General features: G+C 36.9%; 1 protein-coding gene across 1 annotated transcript in view; it reads left to right on the top strand.

Moving 5' to 3' along the window:
• Positions 1-14535, top strand: part of dph1 (diphthamide biosynthesis 1) — a 93897-nt gene that overhangs the window by 54272 nt on the left and 25090 nt on the right. Inside the window, exon 4 of the mRNA XM_046862412.1 lies at positions 10111-10232. Within this exon, the coding sequence (XP_046718368.1) occupies positions 10111-10232 (122 nt within the window). The remainder of the gene's footprint in view (positions 1-10110; positions 10233-14535) is intronic.

Below are 14535 nucleotides of genomic sequence, written 5' to 3'. Positions count from 1 at the left end.
GTTGTCTGGAGGACACTTTGGTGTTCAAACTATACACACATTTACAGACCAGGCACACACACTACACTATTGGTCCCGAAGGTGGGGTTTGTGAGGGGGGGTTGTTACTGTAATGGAAATCACAACTCACTATTATCCAAGTTTTATATATAATTTATTTCTTGTTCTTAGCCAATTTGCCTGGTCACCTGAAAAGAATAAACAGAACCTTAATAATGGGAAAACAAGTAGAGCTATAAATAACAACTTGGACCTGTTTTGTCTGTGGGGGGAAGTAGCTATTTTTATACTGTGTGCTGCCAGACCTCACGTCTTATTTATTATTTTTGCTGTTCCTATGAAGATATGGGTAGGGAATGGCAAAATATGTCTTATAGAAGCACTATTATTGTGCTTATGCTTTGCCCTCATCTTCCCACACTAATAGATTTATAATTCAAGATTTTTTTGGCCACAGTTATATACAGTATACAGATTTCAGTGAAATACAAACCTGGCCTTCTCTGCCTTCGTCTGTGCATTTAAACAAGAAATACATAAAATACAAGGAAATAAGAAGAAACACTGAGAAAGATGAATAATTAATTGGATCTTTTGCATATGAGAGCAGATAAATGTGATTTCCAGGCGTACACTATCATTGGCTGTTTATCATTGCTGTTCTTGCAGTTAGTTTCAGAGTGGATATGAGAAAAACACAAACATGCTTGAACATATCCGAGCCTCACTGAACTGTTTATGCTATACCAGCAGTCACCTTTAAAGTGTACAGTGAGTGGTCACAAAGCCCTAAAATTAGGTTCTTACTAGTGAATTGCCCAAACTGATGTGAAACTGGAGCAACAATATCTGAACCGTGTAGAAGCACTCATTTTTTAACTAGTGCATCTTCTTTTAATATTGTTTTTGTTGTTTCTTTTAATGAAAACGTGCCAAATGTGTGAGTCTTCTTAAACTACTATAACCATAGCCATCTTGTTATTCTACGCTCCACATACAGCGGCTTTCAGCAGCAAACCATTCATTTTCAATCGCTGATGACACGAGTGACAGCAAACCACTTTGGGCATGACCATAACGTGACAAAGTAGAGAAATGTATATGCAATATAGAGCAACTTGGTGTTGTGACTACCAATGGGAGTGAAGACAGTAGATCACTCAGGATCTATATCCTGATTTGTGGAATACTGGTTGTGTCACACAATGATAAAACTAGGAATGCCTAGTAGCAACTTTATAGTACAGTGAATGTCGACTTGTACTGACAAAATCGCTTCGTGAATGTGATGTGTTGTATTATGTTTATATGACACCAGATATGGCTTACAGCTCCATTATGACTATTATGTAGTACCCTATGTAGGGTGCAAAGGAAGACATTTTTAAGTTTAGGGTTCAGCCTTAGAAATATCATACGAAAATAGCATATAAAAATGATTTCTTTGGGTAAATAAAACAAGTCAGACACATTTGTGTGTAGGAAACAAAACAGTCATGTTTGCTGTTTAGCAGCAATTGCAGAAACGTGAACGCTTGAAAAGTGGTGCTGTGGAAATAAGAACAAAATGTCATCATGTAGAAATGTTGTCTTCCACCACATGGATAAAAGGTCTTACAAAACCTTCAATGAGCTCAACCCCAAACTGTTTCCAGCTAGAACAGTTTGGCATAAGAGCTATCTACATAGTACTTTTTAAACAAAGCATTTTAAGTATGATATTAAGTGCAGTTGTTGTTTTGGGGGGAATAATAGTGAATTCACACTGGCAATGTAAATTATTTTGCTTTGATTGTTAATTTTTAAATAGTTTAGAAGATGTTGCTTTCAGCTGGTGCTCCTTCTCCCATGCTGACCTTTGATAAACTCCTGTGAAAGCTAAGCACAGAACCATAGCCAAGAACCGAAAATAAATATATTTGCTTTCATATCTACACAGAGAGAGAGAAAGAAAGAGCGAGAGAAAGAGTGCCTCTGACCTGTAACCAGCTGTAACCTGTCTTTTTGATGAGTGGAGAGACATGTAACCTCTGGCTGTGTGTGTATGTTAGTGTTTTTCCATCTGGCCACTTACATGATGATTAATAAGCCTTTTTACTGAGATCACAGGCTTTTCTCCATCTTAATTGCATCTAAATGGCATCTCAGCTCTGATGTTTGAGACAGAGAGATATTTGAATTAGAAGGGCAATTTGGAAGAGCCAAAGAGTAGAAGAGCACGTCCCACTGTCTGGTGTCCTGCAGCTTTCACGTTCTGTCCTAAACATCTCCAGCACATAACCAAACCCTTTTACTTGCTGTTCTCATTATGTTGAACCTGCAGGGAGACTGATGTAGAATTAGAATCGTTTCATTAAACAATAATCGGCAAAACAGACAAATTTGCTTAATAAACAAAGTTACACTTTTCCCAGAGCACCAGTCACGAAGCCAGATTAGAAGAGGTCATTTTGCTCACTCGCTGTGTCCAAACCATTCTGTATATCCTGGCTGCCTGGCTGGTATCATGTCATGTACAAAATGAATGTTTCAGTGAATTTTGCCTTAAGGTTACTTCATCTTACCGGTTCTCAAAAGCATCATTCCTACATATTTCACACTTTTCACATGCAGATCAGTGTGCAAAAAACTGAGGTGAAAAACACCAGGAAAGAAATCAATTTGTGTTTCTTTTATTTATTTATTTATTTTATTTTAAGTTAGATTTTTAAGTTAGATTTTATGTGACATATCAGGTGTAATCACAGTTATATTAATCCCAAGCTCTACTTCTCCATCTACATCATCTAAAAAAAATTATGAGCTTAGCAGACATTAGCATATGTTGGTAACCTGGCAATGTCATGACGTTTTGCTGTCCTTGAAGCATGTCTCATACTGTTCCTTTACATATACGTTTGTATCTGAAATGCTGCCTTCTAAGACACTGACTTAAGAGAAGGCAAGTCATCAAGGCCTCTGCCTTCAATTTCACACACACCCCCACACCCTGACTGACTGATACAATTGGTAGCAAGGGAATTGCTCAGGACTTCAATAGGCTAAGTAGAAGCATAAACCTCAACTGACAGAAAAGAAGTAGAACTGCTGTTGTGTTACACTAATAAAAAAAAAATCTAACTCTTATACTACTCTGCCTGTTCTTGGGCTAGGATTGGCCAGTAATTTATATTCACAGGTAGTTAGACAATTTGACATTTGAGAAGTTTGGTCTGATGTTTCTGAGCTTTTCTTGTTTTTCTGTCCCGGACATGTTTCAAATGTCCTGTGGCAACCTATATTTTATGTGTCTTATATCTAAAAAAAAAAGCTATATATGAAAAATATAGGTGTGAGGAATCTGGACAAAATTCCAGCTTTTATCAAAGAGGGGATAAACCCTTGCTCTCAGCACGCTTTCTGTTGAACTAAATAGCAAATATTTTAAGCTCATTAAAGTTAAATAAAATCAGTGTATGTTCAGCATTAGATATGTATTATATTTATATACTTTTTGAAAACTAGTTTCAAATCTTAACACGTCACAAATAATGTTAATTGTGATCATTATTAAAAACAATAGGACATTTTTTTTTTCTCTTTTAGCATGCCTCAAATGCTTGAGCCGTTTCGGTTTGAGCAGCAGATCAGCAGTCATGGCCACATTGATCAAGTCAACTATAGTGTTTTTTATGTTTTATTATTGACCCTGCCACCAAGCAGTTCCAGACTGCATAGCTATTATTATTATTATTATTATTATTTTTATTATTATTTTTATTATATATCCTTAAATTGAGAAGACAAGATATAGAGAGAAAAATTGTGAAAGCACACACTTCCTGTGTTTTTCAGGACAATCACATAATAAATCCCCAATCACAATTTTTTAAATAGTAAAACGTTTGCAGGGGAACAAAATCAATATCGTACACAAGCCTGGTTGGCATCCAGCGTTAAAGCAAAACAAGTGACTGGCAAAACAAGCAACAGCACCATTCCACATCGCTGCATTTCACTACACAGCTTTAATACAAATCCAGCCTTTCAATCGCTTAGGGGATATTCCCATTTTTGTTGTTGTTTGTTAATTTTTTTTTCTTCTCTTTTTTAAGGCTGTTGAACGCTCCTCACTTTCACACGCATGGGGGGGGTGGAATCTACATAGGTACCTTGGTGAGAGAAAGGATAAGCGAATCAAATCTAACAAGACAAATATTTATTTAGCTGATGAGCTCTGTTCAGCCATCTCCTTCTGCTTTACAAGCCTCATCGGGCCCAGCATGTCCTTTATATGAAAATAACTATTACACAGAGGAAGCGAGAGAGAATGAGGAGAAAAACAGATGCACACGCACACTCATGAGTTAAAACAGGCAAGAAGTATAACTCAGAGAACTGGGGAAAGTTTCTCACAATGTGGAGACGACTAAAAGGTGGGAGGATGTTGTGGGAAAAAAAAAATAGAGCTCACTCAGTGAGGGAGTAGACACACAGAGAGCTTTAGAGACAGTGTGGTTCAGGTATCACCCAACCAGACAGCAAAAAGACAGGTGCGTTTCTGTCAATGTGTGTTACAGTACCCTGAAGAAGAAAGAGCTTTGTGTAGACAGGGAAAGACAGAGAGAGAGTGGGGTACACACACAGTGAGTGTAAAGCTGAGCTCAGAGGAGCAAGATGAAAGCAGGACGAACAGTCTGACCAGAAAAGAGACTTGCTACCAATGTTCAGGGGTTTCTTCCCTCTCTGTCTGTACAACTGTGTGTTTGCGTGTGTGTGTCTGTTCTATTAATAATACCTGTCCTAAATGTGTCTGGATTCCTATGCCCAGCGGCGCGTACCAAAGCCTCCTTTCCCTTTCTCGCTCTGCCATTATTTATGTGCTCTCCAGTCTCATGTTTATCCTGCATTTTAATTGTGCTCAGAGGAAGGACAGCAGCGGCACGGCACTCAATATAAAGCGCTAACATTTAACGACCCCCGCGGAGGCAAACAAAAACAGATCGTTGGCTCTTCAAAGAGATTCACAGGGTCTGACCTACCGGTGCATCCGTGATCTCCCTGTGGCAGCAAGACCCTCAAGGTCGAACTGGTTTACATTCCCATAATCCTTAATTGATTGGGGTGGACACACTCTTGTGGTAGGGTTTTGATGACGCCTATTAGCTGACATACAGTGGGACAAAAAAAGTATTTAGTCAGCCACCAATTGTGCAAGTTCTTCCACTTAAAAAGATGAGAGAGGCCTGTAATTTTCATCATAGGTACACTTCAACTATGAGAGACAAAATTAGAGAAAAAAAAATCCAGAAAATCACAGTCTGATTTTTAAAGAATTTATTCGCAAATTATGGTGGAAAATAAGTATTTAGTCAATAACAAAAGTTCATCTCAATACTTTGTTATATACCCTTTGTTAGCAATGACAGAGATCAAAAGTTTTCTGTAAGTCTCCACAAGGTTTTTACGCACTGTTGCTGGTAGTTTGGCCCATTCCTCCATGCAGATCTTCTCTAGAGCAGTGATGTTTTGGGTCTGTCGCTGGGCAACACGGATTTTCAACTCCCTCCAAAGATTTTCTATAGGGTTGAGATCTGGAGACTGGCTAGGCCGCTCCAGGACCTTGCAATGCTTCTTACAAAGCCACTCCTTCGTTGGCTGGGCGGTGTGTTTGGGATCATTGTCATGCTGAAAGACCCAGCCACGTTTCATCTTCAATGCCCTTGCTGATGTAAGGAGGTTTTCACTCAAAATCTCACAATACATGGCCCCATTCATTCTTTCCTTTACACGGATTCGTCATCCTGGTCCCTTTGCAGAAAAACAGCCCCAAAGCATGATGTTTCCACCCCCATGCTTTACAGTAGGTATGGTGTTCTTTGGATGCAACTCAGCATTCTTTCTCCTCCAAACACGACAAGTTGAGTTTTTACCAAAAAAGTTCTATTTTGGTTTTATCTGACCATATGACATTCTCCCAATCCTCTTCTGGATCATCCAAATGCTCTCTAGCAAACTTCGGACGGGTCCGGACATGTACTGGCTTAAGCAGGGGGACACGTCTGGCACTGCAGGATTTGAGTCCCTGGTGGCGTAGTGTGTTACTGATGGTAGCCTTTGTTACTTTGGTCCCAGCTCTCTGCAGGTCATTCACTAGGTCCCCTCGTGTGGTTCTGGGATTTTTGCTCACTGTTCTTGTGATCATTTTGACCCCACGGGGTGAGAACTTGCGTGGAGCCCCAGATCGACGGAGATTATTAGTGGTCTTGTATGTCTTCGATTTTTTAATAATTGCTCCCACAGTTGATTTCTTCACACCAAGCTGCTTACCTCTTGCAGATTCAGTCTTCCCAGCCTGGTGCAGGTCTACAATTTTGTTTCTGGTGTCCCTGTTGTGGACAGGTGTCTTTTATACTGATAACGAGTTCAAACAGGTGCCATTAATGCAGGTAACAAGTGGAGGACAGTGGAGCCTCTTAAAGAAGAAGTTACAGGTCTGTGAGAGCCAGAAATCTTGTTTTTTTTTGTAGGTGACCAAATACTTATTTTCCACCATAATTTGCAAATAAATTCTTTAAAAATCAGACAATGTGGATTTGGATGTCTCTCATAGTTGAAGTGTACCTATGATAAAAATTACAGGCCTCTCTCATCTTTTTAAGTGAGAGAACTTGCACAATTGGTGGCTGACTAAATACTTTTTTGCCCCACTGTAGCTGTTAAGACAAGCGTATCTTATTACATTTGCAAGCATATAGGTCTGAGTTGAAGGGACGCTTTGGCAGTAAATTACATTTCCAGACTTTTCTCCTAATCCCCGATCAACCAAGTAAAATCAGAAGTTTTTCTTTTGCCACGTTGATTTTAGTTTTTGAATTAGTCCTTAGATTAGAAAAATACACTTATATGGGAATGGTGAAATGTTTTGGAAAAGTCAGCACCTCAACCCTGAATTTTCATACTGTATGTGCCATTGAGCTTCACGTTTGCCAGGGGGAATTGCTGAGGCTGGTGAAAGATTAATTTTGTAACAGAGATGCACAAGCTTTCATCAAACACACTTATTTAATCATAGCAGATTTGGAAAGCAGAATTTCCAGATCTATTAAATCTATTTGACTGTTCTCACTGAGCCTTCTTTGTTCCTTTTAGTTCCTTTTAGATTAAGTAGAGGTCAAGTATTTTATAAGTTTAGTGGCACAAAGACATTATCAATTTAATTTCCTAATAATACTTGACTTTTTTTTAAGGAATTTTTTCTAATTCGTTACTGTACTAAAGTAGATTTTTCTTGTATCTGCACTTTATTAAAGTGTTTCCATTTGGGGAGATTTTTACTTTAACTTCACTACATTTTAAAGTCAAATATCGTACTTTTTACTCAACTACATTTTACAAAATCAGTTGTTCCTTTTTATCTATGTGTGGATAAAAACATAACTGATCAATCACGCAGCAAGCCACCAATCAGTGCAGAGCGAGTGCTCAGTTTTAAACTTGTTTTGATTGCCACTTGGTGGTATCTATTTATCACCAACATACAGTTCAGCATCAGTTCAACAGCAAGCAGAACATTTCAAGAGGAATCAATGATAGAAGAAACACCTGACTCGAACTTGACACAACACCCCTGGTCTTATTTGTACAATATTTTTGTAGGTTTTGGGCTCATGATCATTTTAATAGATATCAATCAGTGTTTGACTCATTAATATCATTATATTGATAGATTGGTGTTTTAAAAGTAACATCAGAGTCTTTTCACGTAAACTAAGTTGATTTTTTCTTCTTCTTGTAATAAAAATGATAATAGGACATAATTGCCATAATAAATCATAGTACTTTGCATACTTAAGTACATTTAAAGGCAAACACTTTTGTACTTTAACACAAGTAAAAGTTTAAAGGGAGCACTTTTACTGGAGTTATATTTTACCTTCTGTATCTCTACCCATACTTAAGAACATGGTTTGTGTACTTTTTCCACCACTGATCTTTACCTCAGATTTGCCTACAGCAGAACAGCAGAATCATAATGGAAGCATCACCATTTTTTTTAGCAGACTGCTGGTGAACAAATCAGAAGTTCATTTTCAACCCCAGGCAAAAAGACACTCTTGGGTGCTTTCCAGTCTTGCGTTATGCAAAAAAAAAGTAGTAGCTAATAAAATTTAGCCAGAATGCATGAAAAGCTACTAGTCGCAATGACCTTTTTTATTCAGTGGCAGAAACGGGCTATCATTGTTATCTCTTCTCATGTCACACATATATAATGTTACTTGTGTCTGGATGTCTTTGGTTTCTTTTGACAGGCTTTGATTTGTGTGTTTTGTGCTACACTGTTCAATATTTTCTTCAGTATAAAAAAATAAATTACTTGTGAAAGTAGGTCCAATCGATGAGCAAAAAGTATCTACGAATTATGTGTATTTTTGTAGACAATAGGAGTCAGGAACAAACGTCACATTCCATAAACTACATGAAGAAACTAGAATATTATGTATTTAAAAATACAGCATATCAAGTAAAATATGTTTTATAGAAGTCAGTCAGGCTTTTTTTGCTCTATCATTTTGGGTTGGAGAAAGTAAATGTCAGTCTCTGCTATGAATAAAGAAATTGCTATTCTGGACACGTAGTGTGTTTGTCCTGCATGCCCTTGTTAGTGATTTGTCCACCCCTGTTCATGTTCACCTGTTACAACATATTACTTTACCTTGATTGATTGACTGACCTCATATTGCTCTGAACAAACTATGATTGTGCTTTTCTCAAGTTCATATCTTACACTTATAGCAAATGATATGTCAGATTTAGTTTTCATCTGGAGATATAAAATTATAAAACTAATGATTTGAGAGATTGTTTGGTTAATAGAATAATGAACTTTTGATAAAAGCATTTAATTTGTAAGAATCCAGTGTATTAACCATTAATCTGCATCTGTCTTTCCTTTTGTTGAATATTTATACTCTGATGTTAGGAGCCAGTTCACTGCTATTTTATGAAATCACAAATAACTATGGATTTAACCAGGCAAGAAAAATATACATTACTGTGTACAGAAGAATATATAGTATCAGTAAATTATTAACATAGACTAGTTCAGTTCAAACTCAGTTCATATGAAAGTATTTCACAAGGCCAGTTCTTTAGTTTTTTCTGCTGCAGTATACCCTTAAGGCATTTGGGTTTGAGATCAAAAGATGTATATCAGATCAGAATTCAATTTCCTGTTATATACATTTAGATGTGTAATAAAACACACGTTATGAACCTGCTTTATTTCTGCTTAGATTAAAAATATTGGAACATTGGATTGAGAGGAGTTTCTTGTTGCAAAGGCATGTTCTTTTAGATTGATTATGTATGGAATTAGTAACTCTGAACCACTACTCTTAGTTTGAACCCTGGATTTGGCTTGTGAAGAATGCATTTGTGTTTAAAAATTATAAACCAAAATTAAGAGCTGTGTATGGGAGAAAAGCAGGGCATTTTAAAAACAAAAAAATATCAAGGCCATTTACAAGCATTAGGTGTAGCCAATGCAACAATTTAGAAAGAAAGAGAGAAATCACTAGTGTATGACCAACCAGGCGTTAAACACGTTAGCCAAAGAAAACCACAACCATTGAGAAGAAAAGCCCAAAAACAACAGTCAGTAACATCACACACAACCACATAACAGTAAGTGTTGAAGGTGGAGGAATCCACAGAAGATTTCAAGGGCAGAAATATAGAGGTCATACTGCAAGATGCCCACAACTTATCTACTATATGTATTAGAAGGCCAGATTAGAAAGAAATACAGCGTTTAGACATACATTTTCCAATTTTTCTAATCAGACACAACTCAGATTTCCAAAGAATGGTACAAGTTGCAATTATTGCAACCAAATATTAAGTGTTATTTAACTGAAGACTATCTGTTCCAATATTTTTACTATGTTCAAAGTTGTTAACACATCTAGATGTAAATGTCAGAAAATGAGGGTTACAATTCTTATCTCAAATAAAGTTTTTCTGTATTGCAGAATAACTTTCAGAGGAAATGTAGATATACTAGGAATGGTGAATATATATACTATAAGTTTGGTCCAGATATATTGTTTGACTGGGCTACTGTTTCAGGTTTACAGGAGCAGACACGCTGGTGATGGGTGATGTGACATATGGAGCCTGCTGTGTAGATGATTTCACTGCCAAAGCTCTTGGAGCTGACTTCATGGTGCACTATGGACACAGCTGCCTGAGTGAGTATCTGTTATCTTTTTATATTGTATTAATGCAAAAAAAAAAAAAAAAGTTCAAACTTGCTTTTTGTAAACTTTAAAGAGTCAGAACTGTATAGCATTGTGGTTTAAACAATCTTGGGGGAATCTTTTATAATTTTAAGTGTTTTCTTTTCAAATTATATTAGAATACATTTTATTATAATGAAATCTTTACCCTATAATGTTTTATTTTTTGTTACTTAAGAGATTATGTCTGGTTTTCAACAGCAAATGATTCGCTTTTATCTAGTTTAAATTAAAGAAACAGTTGTGGTTCTTCCCCATACTGTTGGAAGTTTGAGGAACTATATATCGAACACAAAATACAACACAACACAATACAATACTATACAACACACAATTGTATAGGATTTGCCTGGATGTGGTCGCATTAAAATCTCTCTTCACTTAACCTAGAAGACCCAAATTCATTCTAACATGAAAATGTGCCAATGCCAATGTGCACAAAGCCAGCTCTATGAAGATGGAAAGGAATAGAATGTTTAAAAAGCACAGAGAATATTATGGTCAGGTGTCCCAATACTTTGGCCCATATAGGGTATATCATGAAATGACAAAAGAAAAATATCATCACTGTGGTTTTAAATCCATGTGTTGAATCAGGTAAACAAGTAATAAAAAATCAGAAAGTTGTAACATTTCTTCGAATTTATTACCCCTGAAGTAAAAACTGCTGTTTATTTTTATTGTATGTTGGTCATTCTGTTTTTACTACATTTATATTAAAAAAAAGGATGCCTAAATTGCATTTATTAATTTTGGTCCCTTTTCAAAAATCATATAACAATTTTCCAATAGCCTGAATTAGGGTTTGAACCTTCAAGAAATGAAGTATTATTAAATTTTTTATTGTATTCAGTGAAATTTGTTCATACTGCTAATACACATTGTTGTTTTGTGTATTACTTAAATTCAGTAGAAAAGTATAAATTTTGTCTCCATCTCATTTACTCAGTCAGTCTATTTTGTATTAGAACCTTGTTTTGGCAAGGAGTCTGGAGGTATCCCAATGCTCTGAGCCCATTGAGTCAGTGTGTCAAGAAGTGTGAGTGTCATAGATTTAGTTGTGTAAGCTCTAAGCAAACCGGTCTTCAATAGCTCAGCGTGGAAACCATTCAGCGTGAGGCATATGAAGGATAGCGGACCTTTCTAAGGCCCCTGCGGCACATTAACCCAGAGGATCAATAGAGGACGTGCATTAAGCTTGTCCTTTGGAAAGCGCCTGCCTGGAGGAGCCTGGGCCCGTGCCTCCTGCCGCCAGTCTGCAGCCCCACATACAGTAGTATGTAGTAGGAAAGAAATGCTAAATCAATACAGCCAATATATCTCTAGAACAATCCCTCCTCTCCTAAATATCAACACTCACCAGCAGAATATTAATGCAACACCTGTAGCTCGAAGCCGAGGGTCGGCGCACCCACACACAACAAACACTCGAGATTATTAGCTAATTATCTAACATCAAGTAGAGGATCAAATTTATCGGAGGTGGAGAAAACTTTAACATGATCTTAATATCATATAAATTAGTTCAGTTAAAATAGTCAAAATTAAAAGCACTAAATTTATGGGCACAAGTTCTCTAAGGACATGATTCAGTTTTAATTTAGGGTGCCACAATTATAAAACACACCGCTACATCACGATTGTGAATACATAATACCAAAGCTGCGTTATATTAACGTTACAATGTTTACTGCTTTTAATGCAGTTTCGTTTTACTCCCTTATGAGAAAGCTGAAGATTTATTTCCATTAGGACTGTCAGGACAAATTGTCTTATTCAAATGTTAATAATATTTACATACAAATGCGACCATTCTAGGCACAAGCTTATGATGTTAACAAGTGTTACCTTTTCTGCATTTTTCATCCATACATTCTAACAGAAAAAAAGCCAGTATAGCCGTGTCTGCATGACTCAGTGTTCTTTTCATTGCTCGCACACTGTCTGTAATGTCTCTGTGGTTTATACAAGGTGTTGACTGAATCCTGTTCTAATGGACATATAGTGCACTTCTGTGCCATTATACTATACCCTATTCCATGCAGTGACCCTATACACTCATTAGGAACACCATATTGATACCGGGTCAGCTCTGCCTTTGCTCTGAGAATAGTTCATGTTTTTTGTGACAGAATTCGCAAGGTGTTGAAAACATTGCTTTGAGATTCTGGTTCACGTTTGTATAACTGCATCCCATAATTGCGGCAAATTTGCTAGCTGCAAATTCATGCCGCTCTACCACATCCCAAAAGTGCTCTATTGGATTTAGATCTGGTGACTTTCAAGGCCACAGAAGTATAATAAACTCATTGTCATGTTCATGGAGCCAGTTTAAGACGATTTGGGCTTTGTGACATGGTGCATTATGATGCTGGAAGTAGTCATTAGAAGATTGTGGTCATAAAGGGATGCATGCGGTCAGCAACAATACTCTGTGGCATTGCACCAATGCTCAATTCCTATTAAGCTGCACATTATGTGACTAGAAAACATTATTTATACTGCCCTACCACCAACAGCCTTGTGACACAAAGCTGGTAAAATCCACAAAATCTGGCTGTCGATGTTAAATCTTTATCCTGCAATCTACAAGTCACATCAAAAGTATAATTTTTCTAAAATTGTCTTCTTTTTTTTTTTGTGAGCATTTGCTCAACTTGGCCTTGGGTTACTTCTCTGGGCTGACAGGAGTAGAGTTGCTGTAGCCCAGTCTTCACAGTTTTTATCATGTTGATGAGATGTTTTTCTATTCACCATGGTTGCACAGGGTGATTACATGAGTTACTCCAGACTTCCTGTCCACTCAAACCAGTGTGACCTCTCACCTCCAACAAGACCTCCACCATTCATTTTTACATCACTCTGTATAAATCTGGAGGCTGTTAAGTTTTTAAATCCCAGGAGATTATTAACTTTTTTAACGCTTAAGCCTAAAGACGTATAAATAAGTGTAAATATCATTCACAAGGAAGAGATTTTGATTTGAATACAGAATAGTAAATGAAATTGTGGATAAAGAAGCAGTAATTATGCACTATATTAATAATAACATAACTATAAATGTTTATTTGGTATGTGGTAGTATACATTTGTTAAATTATTGTTATTTGAATGCATTTTAATAGTACAAATTCTATTTAATTACTTTGAATGTACTTTCCAAAGAACATTGACAATCTTGTGGTGTTTAGTAGTTTACATTTTTTGCTGAATTGCCAGATGTTTAATGTGGAATGATATAAACAGGGTACAAATGTGAAGCCTTGTGTCAAATTTAGTGTGTGTGCATTTATAAAATATACAGTGTTTGAGCATGTTCTCTTTGTTATGTATCAGTGGGTTTTGTTTTTATATTGGATCGTGTGTGTTCAAGTAAAACAAACATATATGTTAGGTTGGTTGTGCTGAAATCTGTTTTTGCCCTTTACAGAGTGAGTGTGTGTGTGTGTGTGTGTGTGTGTGTGTGTGTGTGTGTGTGTGTGTGTGTGTGTGTGTGTGTGTGTGTGTGTGTGAAATGCACGCTGCATGCTTTATCAGTCTGCAATAAGATGCTTTGGAAATGAAGCATGATAAGCATCAAATATAACTCTGTCAAGCACCAGTAGCACGTTAAAATGCGTTTGGCCTTGCTGAGACCCCCGGCCTCTAACTGTCTCTCTCACACACTGCTTTTCCCACCTCGTCTTGTCATCCTTCATTTTCACTGACTTCTTGAGGCCTCTCACTCATGCCTGCTGTAGCAGTTGTGCAAGAGTGAGAGGAGAGCAGAGAGGGAGAGGAGGAATAGGGCAAGGGAAGATTCATGGTGCTTGTTGACAGAGACTGTAATTGGACTGATAAAGAGCCTCTGGACTGCAGTCTTAATTGGCTAAAAAACATGAGTCAGTTGCACTTGAACCCCACATTTTTCTTTGCCTCCAAGGTTAACACTTTGTCCCAGGCCTGTGTCTAAATAAAAATTATAATTGTGATTTTGCTATATACAGTGTATATTTAAATAGTATACCTTTCTTCTTCTTTATTTATTATTTTCTTCCTCATTTATTTTCTGCAATAACTTTTTAAATATCTCTAACCTCTCTATATCACCTTTTCTCTATTCTGCCTTATACCACAGTGTTTATGAATGCTCAAAACTGATTGGTCAGATCATATTGATACATTTTTTGCAAATTGTGTTACATAGTGTTCAATATAAATTTACACTTAAACCTGGAATCATAGAGCGTACGTTAGAAAAGTCACTAATAAAGGA

Source organism: Silurus meridionalis, chromosome 12 (genome assembly GCF_014805685.1).
Source record: "Silurus meridionalis isolate SWU-2019-XX chromosome 12, ASM1480568v1, whole genome shotgun sequence".
Lineage (NCBI taxonomy): Eukaryota > Metazoa > Chordata > Actinopteri > Siluriformes > Siluridae > Silurus > Silurus meridionalis.
Note: the sequence above shows the minus strand (reverse complement) of the source record. Positions and strands in the feature narration are given on the sequence as shown.